The 19926-nt window shown below is 43.6% G+C and overlaps 1 protein-coding gene across 11 annotated transcripts in view; it reads right to left on the bottom strand.

Annotated features, from left to right (window-relative positions):
- Positions 1–19926, bottom strand: part of LRMDA (leucine rich melanocyte differentiation associated) — a 1041237-nt gene that overhangs the window by 418582 nt on the left and 602729 nt on the right. For 8 of the 11 annotated variants that reach the window (XM_045041006.1, XM_045041007.1, XM_045041005.1 and 5 more), the window contains 2 exons: positions 11502–11619; positions 9762–9838 (listed from right to left, as the gene is read on the bottom strand). In XM_045041006.1, the coding sequence (XP_044896941.1) occupies positions 9762–9838; positions 11502–11619 (195 nt within the window). The remainder of the gene's footprint in view (positions 1–9761; positions 9839–11501; positions 11620–19926) is intronic. The other 3 variants (XM_045041003.1, XM_023240595.2, XM_045041002.1) reach the window with 2 other exon arrangements.

Genomic DNA, 19926 nt, shown 5'->3' with positions numbered 1-19926 from the left:
GATATATAGGGCAATACCCCCTCTGTGGACTGAATTATGTCTCCCAGAATTCATATGTTGAAACCCTAACCCCCAATGTAACTGTATCTAGAGATAAAATCTTTAGGAAGCAAATAAGGTCAAATGAGGTCAAAAGTGTGGGGCTCTGGTCCGACAGGACTATGGCCTTATAAAAAGAGGAAGATTGGTCAATCTGCTCACTCACTCTCTCTCTCTCTCTCTCTCCCCCTGCCCCTCACAATGTGAGGGCTCAGCAAAAGATCAGCCATCTGCAATCCAGGAAAAGGGCTCTCATCAGAACCAGACCATGTTGGTACCATGATCTGGACTTCCAGCTCCCAGAACCATGAAAAAGTTCATTTCTCCTCTTTAAGCCACTCCATCTACGGTGTTTTGATATGGCAGCCTGAGCTGGGGGCACCTCAAGCCAAATTTACCTTCCCCGTGTTCACCCACACAAACCAATGATACAACAATGCCACGAAAAAAATAACTGCTTTGAAATTACACAGCTAAGAACACTAGCTGCCCCTGGTTCCACATACCAGAGACAGTGTTAGCTCCTTGAATATATTATCTCATTTAATTTTCACAACAAACATGGCAAAGAGGCATGGCCTGCTCTGTATTAACAATGGAGAAATAGACAGCAGAAGGGAGAAGTTCAGCCTTTACTCCAAAGTTGACATGAAACGCTGAATGGGACTGCCCTCTAAATGGAACAGCCAATCTGACAAGAGCTCATGAACAAAATAAGAATCATACGTTTCCTATGGAATACAATAGCCAATAAATTCAGATTTTAAACCTTCCCAAAAGAGCAGCTGGAGGCAACTCCTTGAATCATGTCAAGAACAAAAATGAAGGTTGGGTGGTGGGAAGGAATGAATAAAAATGGGCCAAATAAAGCACAGGAGAGGTCACTAAGCCATATAGCCTCTGTGACACTTCAAAATGCCAACAAAAACTAAGTGATTTACTTCTAAATTTCACTCACGAATTAAAAGCTTTATGGAGTGGAAGTCCCACTTAAAATTCCCCACTTCAAAAAAAAAAAAAAAAAAGAAAGAAAGGAAAAAAAATTACTGCTTTGGAGCCTAGACAGAGAGCATTAGTTCACTGCTGAAAAAGAAATAATGAGTTCTAATTCAGGTAATGTAGCTCAAAATTTACTGCCATATTTTAAAATGCACATGAAAAATAAAATTATCCTAAAATGTCCTTGGTGAAAAGGCTGAGTGTAATTGCTATCACTGACAATAGCATTGAACTTAGCTAAATTAACATCAAAGGAAGCCCCAATTACAGAGCATCTGTGCATTATTGATGGTGCCCTGTCTGTTAATCTAAGACACTCTACTGTAAGGAGCAGAAAAGCAAATAAAAGAGCTAATTGTACCACCAGCCTTCAGAGACCCTAAGGGCAGACCTGCCCTATCATGCTGGTGAAACACAACTTTGCCTGGTCAGAGGGTCGGTGAGGAGGCGTCTGGAGCCAGATCGTGTACATGGGCCCCAGAAAGAAGCCATGGCAACCAGAGTCAACAGAACCATGAGGAGGCAAAAACACATTTACCCCAGAGTTATTCCCAACTCACAAGCTGGACTCAGCAGCTACCTGAGAATGTAGATGGCCCTGGAGATCTGGGCGGGGAGCAACGAGCTCTCTGGAGAAACAGGCAGTTGAAAGGCCTCCTAACTCTTCTTCCTTATAATAAGAAACTCCTTCTTTTTACTCATCAAGGATCCATTTAGGGCAAAAGGCACCTTTGGGGGAAAAGGTAATTTATTCAATGAGAAGAAGCTCTCCTTTGAGCATCTGGCTCCTGGCTGAACCCAACTGTGTTGAGGATGAAAGTACCATTACTGTAGCTCATGCTAATACCTATGTATGCCTTCTTGGCTCTCACCTGGATGATCTCCAAAAAGTATGTGTTAGCCACACTCAGACAGACAGATCACATTTTTATTTCAATCAAACTCTGTGAAGACTCATGCCTCTATTCAAGTTGGATAACCTAAGAGTATCCCACTACTTTATCCTATCTATTTATTATTGTGCTTCTTAGGCTTTTGGGGACAATGAAAACAACAAGTAAATGTTAAATAATAGAGACATCCCTTCCATCACTAAGCTTACGTGAGTTTTATATCTTCTTAAAGTTCATTCTTCTTGTCTGCTGTTAAGAGCTGCATTGTATCCCCTCCCCAAATTGACAGGTTTAAGCCATAGCTCCCAGTAGCTCAGAATGTGATTATGTTTAGAGACAGAGCCTTTAAAGAGGTGAATAAGCTAAAATGAAGCCATCAGGATGGGTCCTAATCCAATATAACTAGTGTTTTAATAAGAGGCGGAAATCTGGACACACAAAGAGATAGCGGGGATGCGCACACATATAAAGAATACCGATATGAGGATACAGCGGGAAGGCAGCCATCTGCATGCCAAAGAGAGAGGCCTCAGCAGAAGCCAATTCCCACCAACACCTCGATCTTGGACGTATAGTCTCCAAAATGAGAAATGAATTTCTGTTGTTGAAGCCACCCAGGCTGTGGTATTTTGTTACAGCAGCTCCAGCAAACTAGCACATCTGCTATTAGTTGTAAGCAGTTTGGAAATAACCAGAACTCACGAGCAGAAATTAGGACCATGCCATCTTCATTTTACCCTTTTTCCCTAGCCATAGAATTATAAATACTATTAACATGAATCAAAGTTAACTTCAGAACAATGTTCATGATTTTCCCCCAGTGGGCCATCCATCCAGCAGGCTTCCCTGCCTTCTAGGATGTCAATCTGCCTGGGGGGTTCAGGCTCTACCATCTGATGTTTCCACAGTCCCAGAAGGGACTTTCTAAGGAAGGCAGAACTTCATGAAGCCACAGAGTTCACAAGGAGAGAAAGCAAGGCCCTGGACTCACTTAGGGGTAGGGACACTGATGCTTTCCTGATGTCCCTTCATTCAGACCTCAGTTGCTAGCCTTTTTTCTCTGTTCCTAAACAGCCCACTTCTTCTCATTCCTGGGCTCAATCACCAGGCTCAAAGCAAAGAGTTAGTGGCGTGGTGAGTGGCAAGTGGCAAGTGGAATAAAGCATGTTAAGGTCAAGGTGTTGTTCAGGCTGACCAATGCATGGATCACTGGGGAACAGCTCCCTGACAAGCCCTGACACTGAACACAGAAGGCAGTGTAATGTTAGCTTGAAACATGCATAACTTGAATGCAGCACCCCAAGTGTATTCTATGAGAATCCACTTTCTTAAGGAAGCATCTTTATTTTTCTCTCCTCTTTTCTTTCCTCTCAAGCTAATTTTTAAAAATAACAAGAAACCTAAATTGCAAAAGCAAAATACCAGATACTATCTTCTTAAGTGGATCATGAAAATGTCAAGCTGTAAAGGCACAGTTTACAGATATAATCAGTTATAAGGGCTCCATATCAATCATTACCAGAGACCCCATGAGTAAGGACTTTTCATAGCCCACTTAAGGAGCCTTAAATTCACTCCTTAAAACTGAAGCAACTAATACCATAGTGGACAGGGTCTTTTGGGAAAGAAAATTTCAAATAACTTTTTAGAAAGCCATGGATCCATTTTCAAGGGAGTTATTACTGGATCTCTGACAGCCAGCAGCTTCTTCCTTATCCCATAAACTGAGCTGCTTACTACCACCCAGACCTGCCCCCAAAGTCCAAGGGAGAGGACTCTCAACTTCAGCTTTGACCTCTCTGGCCATCTGAGCACCAACAGTGGCCAGGGCACTTTGCACGCTGGAAAGCTTTGGGCCAGTGGCTATCTCTCACAGATTTCTACAACACCTGCTCTGCACACAGCACTATTATTCCCTTTCCTAGCACAGACATACCCATATCTTCCTCCCACTTCAAACCTTGCCAAGGTTCTTCCTCATCCTCAAATTAAATTGCAAGTTTGGCCTAAGAAACAGAAACACAGCTCATCCCCTGCAATTCTCTGCCTAGACCATGCATTTCACCATGATGGGCTGGGGGAAGGAGTGGTCAGAAGGTCAAAATGGTAATTACAAAGTTACCTTTGGCTCCCTTCCATATCCTGGCCTTTCTACTCTTTTACTCCTACCTCCCATATTTTCATGCCTGTTAATGAAATTTAAGATACAGAGGTGAAAGAATGTGTGCTTTAGAGCCTTACACAGACCCAAGGAAGAACCCGATTCTACGTTGCTCTGTAATTTGGGGTGATGTAACTTCTCTGATCATCAGTTTCCTCATTTGTATGTTCAAGTTCAAGGAGACATACAGAGATACTATTGTTAGTCACTGACACAATATCTAGTACACACTGGACACAATACATGCCAGGCATTATATATTACTCATCTATCAGGGAAGTTTCAACACATCTAATAATGTACTACTGGGCAATCAGTCAACCCTTAGGCTGGCCTTGCAATCCTAATTAGTGAAGCATCCAGAAAGCCTGTATAAGTTGGTGCTGTGACACCAAAAACTAAAAAAATGTGTCCTAGTTACAAGCTCTGGTTCAAGTGGCCAGGGAAGGACCAGAGGGCAGGATGCTTGGATGGATGGCCTACCTATTAGGTTCCTGCAGCAATAGTACTCAAAATCCTAGTGGCTTACAAGAAGTTATTTCTTGTGCAGAGGTCTGTGGTTGGCTAGGGTAGATGTGCATCAGGCTTCAGCTTAGGTTCAGGTCTGCTCAATGTGTGTTTCGTGTTGTTTTCATAGCAAGTGGCAGACATGCAAGAGGACTGAGTGGAAACACATGGTACCTCCTAAGGCCTTGGCCCAGAATGGGCATGCTGTCACTTCCACTCACATCCCATTGGCCAAAGCATCACATGGCCAGCGCCAAAGTCAGTGGGATAGGGAGGTAAAAAGAAATACACAATTTTAGACAAATAGTGAAATCTACCACATTTGTCGCAATTGTGAAGTCCCGAGGCTGTACAACATATCCTAGGGATCTAATCCCCTACAGAATGCCACTTACTTCCATGACTCCCTAGGCATGGCTCTGTCTAAAGACCTGTGGACAAAAGTGAGCACGGTAGAGGGAGGCCCAAAGGAGGCAGAGTGTGCAGCTGAGCCACTGGGATGCGGTGAAAGCCAGTGACTCCAACAGAGGTACAACAATCTCTCATGAGGCATTGAGCCTGATGGAGAGTGACACCTGCACTGTGCTCAGCACCTGGCCAGGCCCCATGGACTTGCAGGAGAGGCTCTGAGAGACTGCCTTCAGCACCAACAGTTCAGTTTCACTTTCCTTCTTCCCTCTTTGGATTTCAATTCTCCATCCTCAGGGCTTTGCCAGGGCACAGGAAATACAGCTTTCCTGTCTACCTCCGATTGCAGAGCGTTGCTATCCAAAAGCAAGGCAATGAAGACATACCAAAATTGTCTTCAAAGAACAGTACTCTGAAAGCATTTACTTGAAATCCAAGATGCCATGGTGCTAAAAACGGAGCAACATAAAGTCCTTCCCCCACGCCCAAGTGAATGTGGCAAACTTCGAAATCAGGAAAAGGAAAGACAGACAGACTGCAAATTTTTGGCTTCTGGTGTTGTTTCTAAACACATCGCCCAAGCATCTTCCAAAAAATAAGTTAATTTAAAATTTTTCCTCCTTTCAAAATTTACTATAAAGTACCTGAAAATAGAATCTAAGTATGTCTGTAGAGAAGAAACACCTGTGTGAAAACAGAAAAGAATCATAAAACACTAACATACTCAGGTCATTAGAAATACCCAGAAAATAAACTGACGTTTTTAGTTTTCTTCTGAATATTTGGCATGGTAGAGAACTTTCAACATATGTTATTAGCTCATCACCTCTTTAACTGCCTGTATAAGTGGTTTACAGGGGTGCCTGGGTGGCGCAGTCGGTTAAGCATCCGACTTCAGCCAGGTCACGATCTCGCGGTCCATGAGTTCGAGCCCCGCGTCAGGCTCTGGGCTGATGGCTCGGAGCCTGGAGCCTGTTTCCGATTCTGTGTCTCCCTCTCTCTCTGCCCCTCCCCCGTTCATGCTCTGTCTCTCTCTGTCCCCAAAAAAATAAACGTTGAAAAAAAAAATTAAAAAAAAAAATAAGTGGTTTACAATACTTATTCATAGGCATACCCTGGCTTTATATACAATATGTATTCCTGAAAACAGGGAGTCTAGAGTAAATGTTAGTAATTACAATCAGTTTAGAGGTAGTTTCTGATAACCCGCTAATTTTTGCGACTGAGCTAGAATGGCATAATTGGAAGATACAAAAGACATACATGCTATGTTTCCGAACAAGGTAACACCTAGGGAAGAACTAGACTAGGCATCAAAACAAATAAACCAAGCAAGCCACCAGGCAGTGCTCCTTTATGGTACACACAAAAAATAGAATGGCAGCTAAGACCAGGAAAATCTCATTTAAACTACACACAGATTTGTGGAGCACCTCAATATGTTTGCTGAGGAAAGCTACTTTTTACTTCCCACAAGCCCTCATATGAGCAGGTGGTTTCCGGGAACTCTCAGAACACCGCACACTGTGAGCCCAGAACACACCCTGCCCTCCCAGCAACACTGCCTGTGGAGAAGCCCAGGCCCAGCGTTCATGGAAGCCATAGGTTTTGCCATCCTAAGTAATCCCAGGGTAAATCCTTTGGAAAACAAACATGCAACCCGGAATGTCTCCTTCCTGCCAACACACAGATTCAAGTTATTACATTTTTTTAAGGTAGAGGTCCCTCTCCTGCTTTTCCAGAGGACCATATTGAAGCAATAAAAACAATGGACCACCTTTCATGATGGATCTCCCAAAATGCTCTATTGTTCCCAGTTCATTTTTTTGACGAGTGTTGGCCGAGCCCCTGCCTGAGACCAGGCCCTGGGGGTATGGGGGCAATAAAAACAAGCAAAGTTCCTGCCCTCGCGAAGCTGACATCCCAGTGGACCAGGAGGTGCTTCATTCTGACAAAAAGCTGGCTTCCCGATGCTGCCATTCCCTATCTTTTTCCTCGGTTGCCTTTCGTGTGTGTGTGTGTGTGTGTGTGTGTGTGTGTGTGTGTGTGTGTGTGTGTGTGTAAATCCAAAAAGGTACACACAGATGAAAGGAACTAAAGGAAACCAGGGAGTTATGTCCTAATGCCAAATGTCAGGAGCAGGACTGTGCAGCATGGCCATGGAAGAAGGTGATGCTCAGACCCGAATAGCTTCCAACATTCAGTGTAAGGTCAGGAATCAAAAAGATTTCCAGAAAGTACATGTACTCGGAAGTTTATTCCTTTAATACATCACATCTCCCTCTCCCTCCTTTCCTTTTCCTGCCTTGCGTGCGCGCTCTCGCTCTCTCTCTCTCTCTCTCTCTCTCTCTCTCTCCCCCCACACACACACACACAGCTTCCATCCCACCAAAAAAAAAAAAAAGAAAAAACCCAAAGATATACACACACACAAATATATAAACCATACCAAACTACACAAAGACACAAAATACACATGATAGGAAACCCAGGCATGCAAAGGCAAGCATCATATATTTTCAAGGACACACTGACACTCACAAACATACCGATTACCTTCTCTTACCTATAACAGAATGGCCATAATTACGAGCAAAAGTACACACATGTCAAAACACTTTCTAACACAGGCTGTGATTCTCAGTCCAGCTGTCCCTGTCCCTCTCTGCACTGCTTCTGTCCCTCTATGCACTGCTTCTATAAGGTTCTGAAGATTAAACCGTTGGTAGCCAACTTCATATACATGCCTGTAAACAAGAGGGCTCAGCTTTAAATAATTATGTCAGAGAAATGACAACTGTGCTCTTTGCCAGAACAGGGATGAATAATTACAAAGCCAGGACATAATTAAGCAATTCTGTCGGATTCTTGAACTGTCTGATATGTAGGGCTGGCATGTCCACCATGCACACCCTTCTGGACAGGCCTCACATCCCTTTGATTTATGTTTCCTGATGCGGCAAGGGGGATCACGGTCTGGTCATCACAGAAGCCTTTCTTTGGGAGCCTCAACCTTCTCTGCACCTACCTTGGTCCTCTTGGCATCGACAATGGCATGATTCTGTGGCCAATATTTGCAAAAGACACATATTTTCTTTAAAATTCCAGGAAATGAACACAACCTAGCTGCTGTAGGTCCCTTAACTAATAACACACACACAAACATGCATGTACGCACGCATACACACACCAGTCTAGAAGAGTCCATTGTAACATTAGCTATCATTTCCCTAATGAAGGATGGCATCCTTCTGTAGGACAATCAGTGCTCAGACAGGAAGCAGCTTTTAAACAACAAAAGCCAAAAGGCAGCAAACAAAGGGGAAATGTGTCATCGTGAGAGAAGGCAAGCGAGAACTCGCACTCAGGCGCCAGGGCCTTCCAGGTACCAAATCAAACCTCTGTGACATAGGGGGTTTATTAGTTCCTGGACGATTTTGCATTTGCGTCAGCTGAGAACACCCAGACTGCCTGTTCCCTACCTCTAAGGCAAGGGCTGTGATTGGAGAGGCATTTTCCATTCTCGCAAATACTTTATGTCAGGAATAAAATGAAAACAGCTCCCCAAATCACGGCCTCCTTGATCATCCATCAGAGCATTCTGCTGAATAAGCACAACAGGCCGCTGCCGCCTGAGAAAGGACAGGAGCCAACTTGAGATTCCGATTCTCTTATGAAAAATAGGTCTTCACCAAGTGTGCTCAGCACAGCGTTGGCAAATCACGGGGAGGAAATTGCTCTCCACTTAGAAGCCGACTCCGGGTGTACACATACCTCCCAGAACATACATATGTATATACACACAGAGATAGAAAGTGTATATACACACCTGCACAGGAACAAACATATGTCTGTGCACACTGTGAGCAGGCGAGAACCAGCCTTTTTAACACCAATTTATTAATTCAGCAAGAAGCTCATTTGGCCTCTATCTGCAAGAAAAGTACCAGTGTGTTTCTCTGAAAACAGGCAAAAGGGAATTGCCTGGCATTCAAGAAGCATACAGTTTGATATGAAACCAGGAACACAGGGAAATCCTCTAGTGCACCTGAAGCATCATGGTGTATATACAGCACTTACCTAGAAACCTAGACCCTGGGTTCTAATCCCAGGTCTGCCTGTGTTGGACTATGGGGGCCTTAGGAAACTACATCCTCACCCAGTTCCTTCACCAATAAAATGAGAACACACACCAGGTGATTTCTGAAGTCCCTCCAGTTTGGAAATCACGTAACTCTACAAAAAGGTAACAACTGAAGATCCCCGTGTTTTGTCAGAGTATTTTTGTCTCTTCTCAAATAACTAATGGGTATTTTTATGCTTAATACTATTAGTAAAGATATTGGAGTCAATCACACAAACATAAGCTAATTCTGTAATTGATTAGAAACTAATTTGGGACTTTGAAAAGCATTTCTACTGATGCTGCTAATGACTCAAAGAGCCAGCTACTACTGGATTTTAAGTAACCATTCCCACTTGGTTTCAAAGGCCGGGGAGGATTTCAGTCCCTGCTGCCCTCTCTACTCCAAGAGAACAGTTCGGCTTTCACCTGTTTTCTACCTTTAGGCCTTCTTATGAGCTTTTCATTTTGAACAAAGAAACACACGGGGAAAATGTCTGGCTCACTGCTCCAGAGCTAAGATCCGAGTAGAAGAACGTGGCTTGGTGGTCAGACACACCAGTAAAACTACAGTTCCCATGCTTACTGATCGGGCTGCCTAAGTGACACCTCTCGGCCTTCGTTACCTCACCTGTAGAATAAGCCAATGCTCCATTCCTCCTCCATTGCAGTGTTCTGGAAGGACTCACAGATCTGTGTACAAAGAACCTTAGGACAGTGGTGAGCACACAATGAGCATCGCACACAAATATGGTGGCCATTATTTTTAGTATCCCTTCAGATTTTCTGTGATAATACAGAGCTTCCCCTGTCAAAAGCAAGGAGAGAAGGAGAAATACTGATCTATCCTATAAAGCGCATGTATATGTGAAGGTGGAAAATGTAGAATGGGTGGGAACCCAAGGTATCATAAACAGTCCACATGTTGTCCTTTGTTTGGTGATGTCAGCTGCCTCTGGAATCTTTTAAACCTCCCTCTCCCCGCAAAAGAAAAAAAAAAAAAAAAAGAAGAAGAAGAAGAAGAAAAAAAAGGAGGCCAAAAAATAAATTATTTCATTTGGACAAAATTACAAAAGCTGGAATAACTAAAGGCAGTCATGAGCAATACATCAAATCTGTGCCTCGATAAGGAAAACTGTTAACACTTTAATAGCTACGAAACAAATCACTCAATTAATTTCCCACATGCTGAAACAGGTAACAATACATTTATCTGCCAGTATTATACCCTCCCTATCATATATTTCCACAACTGTTAGCAATTTTATTCAGCATAACAGGAAATAAGTTGCACCTCATGGGTTCAGGGAAAGAAAGTGGCCTGAGGTCTGCCGCCGGCTGAGCAACTTGATGGAAGAGGTTTCGTTTTCTGTTTTGGTTCTGTTTGTTTTTTCCTCTTTCCCTCTTAATCATTTCCAATGCACGTGCAAAGTACTCCAAGTCAATAAGCGAGGACAAACTAGACCTCCAGGATTTCTGGGCCAGCGTTTTCAACACACAAGAGAGGGTACAAAAAAGGAAGTAGCTAGGTAGCTCCATGGGGCCCCAGGGCACTGATGGACCTCCAAAGGGGTCATCAAGGATTGTCAGGTCCATTCCCCAGCCTTGGGCTTCACAGGACCCCAACTCCTCCCAAAGAGATAATTTTCCACACCCTTAAAGACTTCCTTGAATCTGAAGCCAAGTCTCCCAGCCACATCTCCCCTGCCTCATCAATGCTGTCATTAAGATGACACCATAGTCACTTCCATGGCCTCCATGCAGACTCAGCTTATAAAGGAAAGGTCAGTAAAACTAATCCCATGAGCTCTGGAGAGCTACATGCAGGAAGCATACACTAGTCCAGGTCACACTGTCAGGAAAAATGGCCTTTCCTTCTAACAAGATCTCTGAGAGCTATTGAGCCCTCATACCTGAGGACAGAAGAAAATCACCCTTCCCTCCTGCTATGGCCCCAAGAAAAAAAGAGTTCTTAGTCACTAGAACAATCGTACCCACCCAAGAAAGATTAAATTCCCCAAGCTTTCCTCTCTTTCTTTTCTCAGCAACAGACCTCTAGAGGCCCTACCTTATAAATGAAACATCTTCAAGAAGAAGACCTCAAATATACCCCCCAGAACATCACCATCAGGCTGCGTTATTGATAAAAGAGCCATCTGGGTGAAATCACCCTACAAGTAAGGTCCCTTTAGATTACAGGAAAATCAAATTTATTCCCAGTCCTACTTGTTTGGCCAACAATATATCCATGGATAAACCCTAATAGGAGATCTCTCCTGAAATCTAAACACAGGACATCCTCCGCACTCAAAGAATAACCAGTGAGGCAAGACATAAATTCCTTGTGAAGACGAGAAAGTAGGCAGCTTACCTTGGGCTTCACCACCTTCATGAATGACCCTCTGACCAAAGCTTCCTCTCGTTCTTTTCTGGTTACTTTCCGGGCATCCAGAAACTTCAAATTGGGCAGTTTGTGCAGAACAAAGCATCTGAAAGAAAAGAGTCAGAGATAACTCAGGGGGGAGGTGATGCCCTCAAAGATCCATGCAATTTGTCTCATGCCCAGGAATCCACATCATTAAGTCTTCAGAAGGTTAGATCTTGGCTGCTGCTGCTTCTTTCTTTCATAATGAATGATCACCCTTTGCAGAAATCCAAATAATTATATTTTACATAGATACCCAACTAAGCCTTAAAAATGCACAGTAATGTTTGCTCTTGATTCAAAGGTAGACACAGACACACACACACACACACACACACACACACACACACACACACACACCTACCTAGATCAGCCAGGAAGATCCTACTGATGTATTTCCCTTCCTCCATTCTGGAAATGGGCCCGGCTTCTTTGCTACACACAAAATTCTCAGTGAAACTAACGTTACAACCTAATTGTACCATTTATGTCACTGCCATTCCTGTGGGTCATCTGTGTAACTCTTATCTCTGAGATAAAAACAAATCTTCAATTTGAAATGGAAGCAAGAGACACTGACTGGCCATCCAGGGCAATAAACTAGAATGCAGGTTGTAATAACATGGTTGACTTTGGGATAGAAGTAAGAAGCACATATAGCTGAGAAATGCTTCCTTAAAGAATCAAACAGGGGTCCTGAGGATTTTTTCACCATCCCTGAGTTACTTCCACACTAGTACTATGAAGATTATCAAGGTGAAACAAGAAGAACTTGTTTATAGGGGATATTTATTTAATAGCCCAACAAATACTAATACAAATTCCCAAGGAAAGAGTCTTTGGTGTCCATCATGGCCTCCAAGGATAAGCTAATGACTATTTGTGTGATGAACTGTCCTCAAGCAGGTATATTTGGAATTGAGGAGAAGATCCATGTGGCCATGGGATAGGCATATAAACATATAAATAAATATATAAAAAATATAGACACCTGCTTATACCTCTCCTTCCTCAAGGAAAGTTACCAACCCACATGCTTTCCATCGAGCCCCTGTACCTGATCACTCAAAGGAGCTATTATTGTGGTCCCTGAGTGGCTTAGTTGGTTAAGCATTTGACTAATGATTTCAGCTAAGGTCACGATCTCATGGTCATGAGATTGAGCCCCAAGTCAGGCTCCATGCCCAGCATGGATTTTCTTTTTCCCTCTCCCTCTGCCCTTCCCTGCTCTGGCTTAACTCATTCTCTCTCTCTCTCTCTCTCTCTCTCTCTCTCTCTCTCTCTCTCTCTCCCAAACAAACAAACAAACAAACAAACAAACAAATGAGCTATTGTTTAGACCTTGTCCTGCATAAGAAGAAGAGGTAAGTACCCAATTTCAAGAGCAATACATTACCTCCATAGGAATCTCTCACTTCCTTCCCATACCCAGCCTCCTCAGTATTCACTCATCTTTCAAATCCTGACCCATACAAACTTTTTGGGGGCATCTCTAGCCTGTACTGTTTTCTCTCTTCTCAGCACTCCCAGGATACACTGTTAGCACCATACCATCTAACATTTTGTTGTTTTGTAATCATTTTAATCATTTTATTGGTGTTTATGTGATGTCTTCTTAAAGGAGGGACTTTTTTTTTGCTAATCCTCTTATCTTAAAAAGTAGCATTAGAATGCACTCAATAAAATACCAATTTATTTCATTTGTACAAATATTTCTTGAGCATCTGGCATGTGCCAGACCCTAGGTATACAGAGGTAATTATAACATGATTCCTGCCCTTACAGGGGCGTTCAGTGTAATGGGGAAGAAAGACTCACATAGAGAAAAGAGAAATCAACATAGCTAAGTGCCAAGATCAGGGTTATGTGCAAAGTAGTTCTGGGAGCACAGAGAAAGGGACCTACCATTACTTACTGAATGACTGAAAACAAATGTCTTGAGGATGAAGAGGAGCAACAAGAAATCTCAAGGGATCTTCAAAGAACCAAATCCTAAAGCAACCCTACACATTGAGCTTTTTCTCAGGGCAAATGTTACCTGGGGTATAAAGCTTGCCCGCCACCTCCCAGGTCCCACATTCATAAGACACTCTCACATCACCAAGTGGCCTCCATATACTTGCCCAGGTATAAGACTTGACTGGTTACTGAAATGCTAGAGAAAATAGCTTCGAGGCTTCCAGCCCAAATACTCCTTAAAGCGAAAATACTCTGAGTTCTTTTGAGGTATGCTTTTCTTCCCCAGAAATGTCCACCCAAAACATCTGAGGTCCAGGATATCTGACTATATACTTCCTGCTTCTTCCCTGGTCTCAATCTAGTATCTTTTTTCCAACTTCTCCCTGAGCCTCACCCTTCCCTCTCCAAAGGCCCCCTAACCTTATCCAAAATCAGAAAGTTTCCACAAAGTCCCAATGACCCTTCTATCCTCCAGTAGAACTCCGACTGGCCTCAGTCAGTGTCAGAGAAAACTTCCATCTTCTGCTTGTAGCAGCAAAGCCTTGATGACAACAGATTCTTTCAAATAAAGACATGTACAGACGGAAACAATATGTCAGGAGTGACGCTCAGAGGAGTAAAGACACCCACTAAGTGTAGGGTGGGAAAAGATGAATATTCAGGTGAAGAAAACATCAGTATTAGAAAATCAGCCAATGTTTAATGATGGAATGAAAGATGTCTTCACAGGGCTGGCAGGAACCATGATGACAACAGACAGCACGTTGTCATTTTGCCCCACTTTGGATCACAGCCCTGAAATCAAAGGAGAGAGAGAGCGAGCGAGGTGCTGGCTTTTAAGCTAGTTAAAAATTTTAGATGACAAAGAGCTGCTGTTTTCAGAGCACTCTTCTTATACAATCGAAGAAACAGCCCATGAAATAGGCTGCCAGTCATCTCTGAAACTAGGGGTGATTTGACTCCCATCCTGACCGCCAGCCTGGGGTTTCTAGGTGGTTGATGCCTGGAGAGGTTTGAGGGACACGAGCAAGTCTCACCCCAAGTAATTCGGCCTGAGACTCAGCCCAGGGTCTGAAGTTCCTGCCTTAGAGATGTCTTCATACATTCACTCACACAACAAATAATTATTGAACTGCTAGCACCCACCACATACTGCATGAATAAAAGTGATGCACAAAACAGACAAGGTCCCTGCTCTCAAAGAGCTTCTATTCCAGAACAGCCATTCTCAAACTTAAAAGGGTATCAGCATCCCCTGGACGGCTTGTTGAAACACAGATCACAGGATCCCACCCCCAAAATTTCTAATTCCCTACGTCTGGAGTAGGGCCCAGAATGTACATTTCTAATAAGTTCCTGGAGGGGGTGGGGGAGCTGATGCTGCTGGTCCTGCTGTGTACCACTGTCCAAGTGAAAAAAACACCATGAAGAATAACAGCTCCAGGATTATGAGGTTGGTAATGTGGTGAATAATCTCCCTCCCAATTTCGCTAATGATCTACCCTGCCCCCAATGTCTGTGGTACACAGTGCCCAGAGGCGGCCACATCTACCAGAGGTCTTCCTGCCCTTTGGTGGTTTGGAACTGACTCCAAACATTACTGCCAAGTGATAAGTCAGTGGGCTTTCTGCCTGCCTGTCCCATCCCAGTCTTGGGAGATCTATTTCCCTTTGTTCTAGGTCATGTCAGGGTGTCAAAAGCTGCAGCTTCAATCCCGAGTATAATACAAGTTTGCCATAAAAATACAACAGAGGATTCCCAAAGCCACAGAATGAAGGCTTTTACAATATCAATTCAACCCTTGTAAATTTAATCCAGGGTTATTTGTTGCACCAAAATCTCTTTACCGTGATGTATTACTTAGTTACTGGGGTTATCACAGCCGTATCCTAAAGTTGCATAGTACATAAAACATTTCAGTTAACAATGCAGGAAGGTTAACTCCCCCAGATAACCTGCAATCACAAGGGCTAGTCCAGATGACATGCCTCTGTCAGCTTCCACGAGCTATTGATGGTTCAATCAGTTTGTTTTGAAGGTAAAGTACAACAAAAGGGCAGTAAACTTATTCAGACTGTCAACAGGGGCTATCGGGAATGGGGCTTGCAGGTAAGTAATTCTGGGTGTTTTAAGGCTATTATCAAACAGCAATGGTTGAAGGAAGAGACAGCTACTAATAACACAGAAGGCAGCCATCATAAACCACTTTATGGCAGAAACCCCCGTCTATAAATCCTGCGACACCCGGAGACAGCTTCAGATTTATAAAACTGCTTGTTAAGCCAGGGCACTGCTTAATGAAAAGAGATCGGTCTAAGTTCTGAGTTTCACATCCCTAGCTCCAGAGGACAACTCCAATTTTCCTGACCTTCCCAAGGTGGCTAGGCGAAAGCCATGGGGCGGGGGGCTGGAAGTCAGGGGCACTCTAGACCGTGATACGGAAGGTGAGGTTATCGAGAAGAGATCAGGGATCCTGGGAAGGTGTGTAAAGACCCATCTGTCTCCGTCTAAAGGCAGATTCTCTAAAAGTGAGACCCACACAGAAAGCTTTTCAGGCTCTCTCTCTTTTCATATTAAATGCTCCATTTTCTTAAAGGACTCCTCAAAGGAGACACCTGAAACTGGCAGGGGGAGAAAAGGAAGAGCAGAAAGGCTTTGGTCTGTGTTTGTTTTTTGCTCCCAAATCAATTTTCTCTGCCCAAATCCCAAAGCTCTGGCATTTTTCATCTAGACTTCAAAGGGAGAGAAGGGTGCTCTGTCCTCCTGCTCAAACTGCTACCCCAGGGGAAGCTAGCTGTTCCAGTAACAGCACAATCACAGAAACACCAAGACGGATCTCCATTGTCTGCTCCCGGGATTGTTTCTTTCTCTGAAGAGATTCTACTAAAGAAATACCAAGTTTCCAAATCCTAAGGAAATCAGAATACAAGGTCACCTGGAGTTTTTCCCTACTTCTTTCCATTTATGGCAATATGGAATGGCCATTCTTCCCCTTATTTCTTGCAGGCACTCCGATGCATGGGGGTGGGGTGGGGGAGACACAGTGCAAGCGACTGATACCCTACCAGGGGCCCCTGAAGTCAGCAATGGGTGACCCAGGAATCGTTCTCGGTCTTCCACAAAGCTTAACAGAAGAGTGAGCAGGCCAACAAAACATCAAGCTTCTCTGCTTTTGACCAGATTACATCAACCCCGTTTGGTAACACTGGTTACCTCATGCTAATCAAAAGCATCAACAGCTAAATGTGTCTAATGTTAAAAAGTTAGCAATGGCTTAAATGTAGCTAATTAAAAAACCTAAAGCTTATTAAAGAGATCTAAGGGGGAGAAAATTAACAAGAGGAGGGGTCTTCATAACAAAGAGCTTGGAGACTAACAGGGCAGAGGACAGAACGAAGACCCTGGGCTCATTTTGCTATGTGACTTGGTTCAGTCTCCGCCACTTTCCGGAGCTTTGGTTTCTCCATCTATACAATGAAGAGAACGGGTTAGATGATGCCTAAGCCTCTCTCACGCTTTTAGCCTGCTTGATTTCTATATGCTGCAAAGTTAATTTACAATAAACACATCCATAGCCTCCTTTCTTATTACTCCAATTTCCTTATATAACCACCCCCTCACACCTCCAGGTAAAGGAGGGCAGTGAGAAAAAGTCAATAAAGACCAGAGTAATGAATAAACACTGTGAGTGGAATAACTCCAGATGCTCAGAGAGATGACAATGATCTCACTCTAATGAGCCGAGGTGAGCTCACCTACAGCATTAATGAAGGCCTGACAACTGGCAAAGGCCAGCTGATTTTCCTCACAGCTCACCGGCAGCATGTTTGAAGTCTCCGTGCAAACAATACACCCACAGGACAGAGCGAGGCCCTCTACAGAGGGTAACCAGCAATTACTCTGTGGGCTTCTGTCACTTTGATCTCTGGGTCGTGACCTTTGCTTTCTTGTGATCTTCAAAGCCCAGATTGTAGATTAGCTGGAGAATGCTAGCTGGGTTATGTAAGCCACAAGTTTTACAGCTCCTCCTCAGCTGGGAAATGGTGGCAGCCCAGGACAGCCAACAGACTGCGGAGGGTCCCTCCCTCTTTCCCTTTGGCTGAGTGCTACAGACACTGGGCAGGCCTCAGGCTGCTTTCTGGGAGGGAACAAAGAAAGGGTGTCACGTTTTAAATAATTTAAAGTTGTAAGAAATATAGAGGGGCCTACTGAGAAGGCGGGAGGAAGGAGAGGCCAAGCAGAGACTGGAGTGGCAGGAGAGAATGAATGGCAAAGGGTTTAATGACAGAAGTAGAGCTTAGAGGCCATGAGACCAAATCTCTTATTTGACAAGTCAGGTCTAGCTCTTATGTACTGTTGACCTTCATTCCGCTGTCTTGCCTGCAGGAACAAGAAGGAGAAGAATTACAAAGGAAGACAAGAAACAGACCACTATGGGCACCTAAGTTTCCCATACCTGACTCACTTTTTGGCTAGTGTTGAAGTCCACGGGAAGCCTTGAGTGGTTTTTTAGCATGACGGTGGCCTCCCAAGGCAAACCACCTCACCGCTCTCTTCCCGCCCAAATGCTGAAGGCTGCTTGTTATCACATTCACCCTCATTCAACATTCATCCCAAAATAGCAGCACAATGTGTACACACAGAGCAAAGCACGGGCGGGTTTAAGCTCCTATAATAACATGGCGATGGACATTTCTTAGCCATGAACTATGATGAATGGCAAAGAAAAAAATCAAGGCATGGTTCGCTCCTGCCCCAGCAGGACCAGGGCACAGCTCAACAACTTGGTAGTATGTTCATGCTCACATACAGATTTAATGAGCCCATTTTATGGTGGGGATGTGTGCCAAGAAAATCCAACTGTGTGCACAGGGGGTAAGGAAGGAAAGAGAAGGGGTGACTTGGGGGAAGGGAAGAAGGAATCAGCAGAAAGTGAAGCATCTGTGAAGCCATTCCCAATAACTCCATAAATCTAGTCACTTCCCATTTCTGCTCTGGTGGTTGGCCACAACGTGACCTAAAAGTGGGCTGACCTCTCTGAAATCAACACCTCCCGTAGAAATGAAACAGACGTACTTGTTTTGATGTATGGCTGGGTGACATATTATAAATATTACATCACATAACCACAGAGGATGCCAATCAATAAGAAATTTTTTTAGACAGCACTAAATGAGCCATGGGTTCTTGCTTCTGAATACACTCCCTTTAAGGCTCCTACTATTGCTTAAATGATTAATAGAAGACATATTGTCAGAAAATGTAGTTAAAGTGAAAAACAGTAAACTGTAGAAATATCATTCATTTTTAAGCAATTTTCTAGTGAAAATGTCACATAAATTTACATAGAGGCCCTACTATTAGGCTCTGGGTAACAGCTAGAAGGAAGGCAGACCTCATACTTTGTGGAGGAAGGGCCAAGAAAATATTTTACCAATGGTGGGGGGGAAAGGTGGCTGCATTGCTTTGTAGAAAGTAAAACACTGCAGGAATTCTGGATTCAAAAGTCTTATTGTAAAATCCTAAAATTTCTCAGGGGCAAATGAAACTCAAATTCCAGGATGAACAAAGCAGGGCTGCTTACAAACCAGAGAACAGAATGCCATCACATACACATTTATCTCTCCAAATCCAAGTGTGAGAGTACTTGTCAACCAGAAATAATAAAAAATAAAATGAATAAAAAATTTAGGATTGCTGGAGAATAGGCCCACCATTCCACTCGATCATCATATGCTGTGCAGTGAATGTGTAACTGGATGGACACACATTTAATGTTCCTTCCAGTGTTCTTAGTTCCTATTTCTCTCAGAGCGTGAGCATCTTGCCATTGTTGTGGGTGGCTTATGGATTTTCTAGAGTAATTTTGACTAGATGTGATTTCAGCTGTATGTGTCTTTAGAATCCAACTCCTCCTGCCAGCAACTTTGCCACGTGTGCATGAACAAACAATCTTCCCAGCTCCATCCCTCAACCCTGACGGACCTGAGGTAGTAAGGTCAGGGTTAGTGGGTACAACAGCCAGCCCATGCAATGAATCACTCCTCTAGAACCAAACCCTCCCTGAAGGATCAGCAACCCAATGACCAGTGCTCAGATTGAGTCTCAAGGACAGTTCCTTGTTTATTAACTGTGATTGTTGACATCAAATGGATCTGATTCCAAATAGGCAGTAGGCATCAGAGGTGCCCAGAGGGCCATACATTTCTCCGTAAGCACTTAGCTTCTCAGAGGAAAGAATAATTTTCAAGCTGCCTCCAGAGAACATTTATCTGGCCCCTATTCCATGGCCAGCATTACTTTAGGTATTGAAGAGTCTTCAAAGGGCAAGAAGATATACCCTTACCTACTAGAAGCCATCCTCTGGATGTGGACACATACAAAGTAGTGAGAGAAATATACAAGATGGAAT

This window comes from Felis catus, chromosome D2 (genome assembly GCF_018350175.1).
Source record: "Felis catus isolate Fca126 chromosome D2, F.catus_Fca126_mat1.0, whole genome shotgun sequence".
Taxonomy (NCBI): domain Eukaryota; kingdom Metazoa; phylum Chordata; class Mammalia; order Carnivora; family Felidae; genus Felis; species Felis catus.
This window is presented reverse-complemented; position numbering and strand designations above follow the sequence as displayed.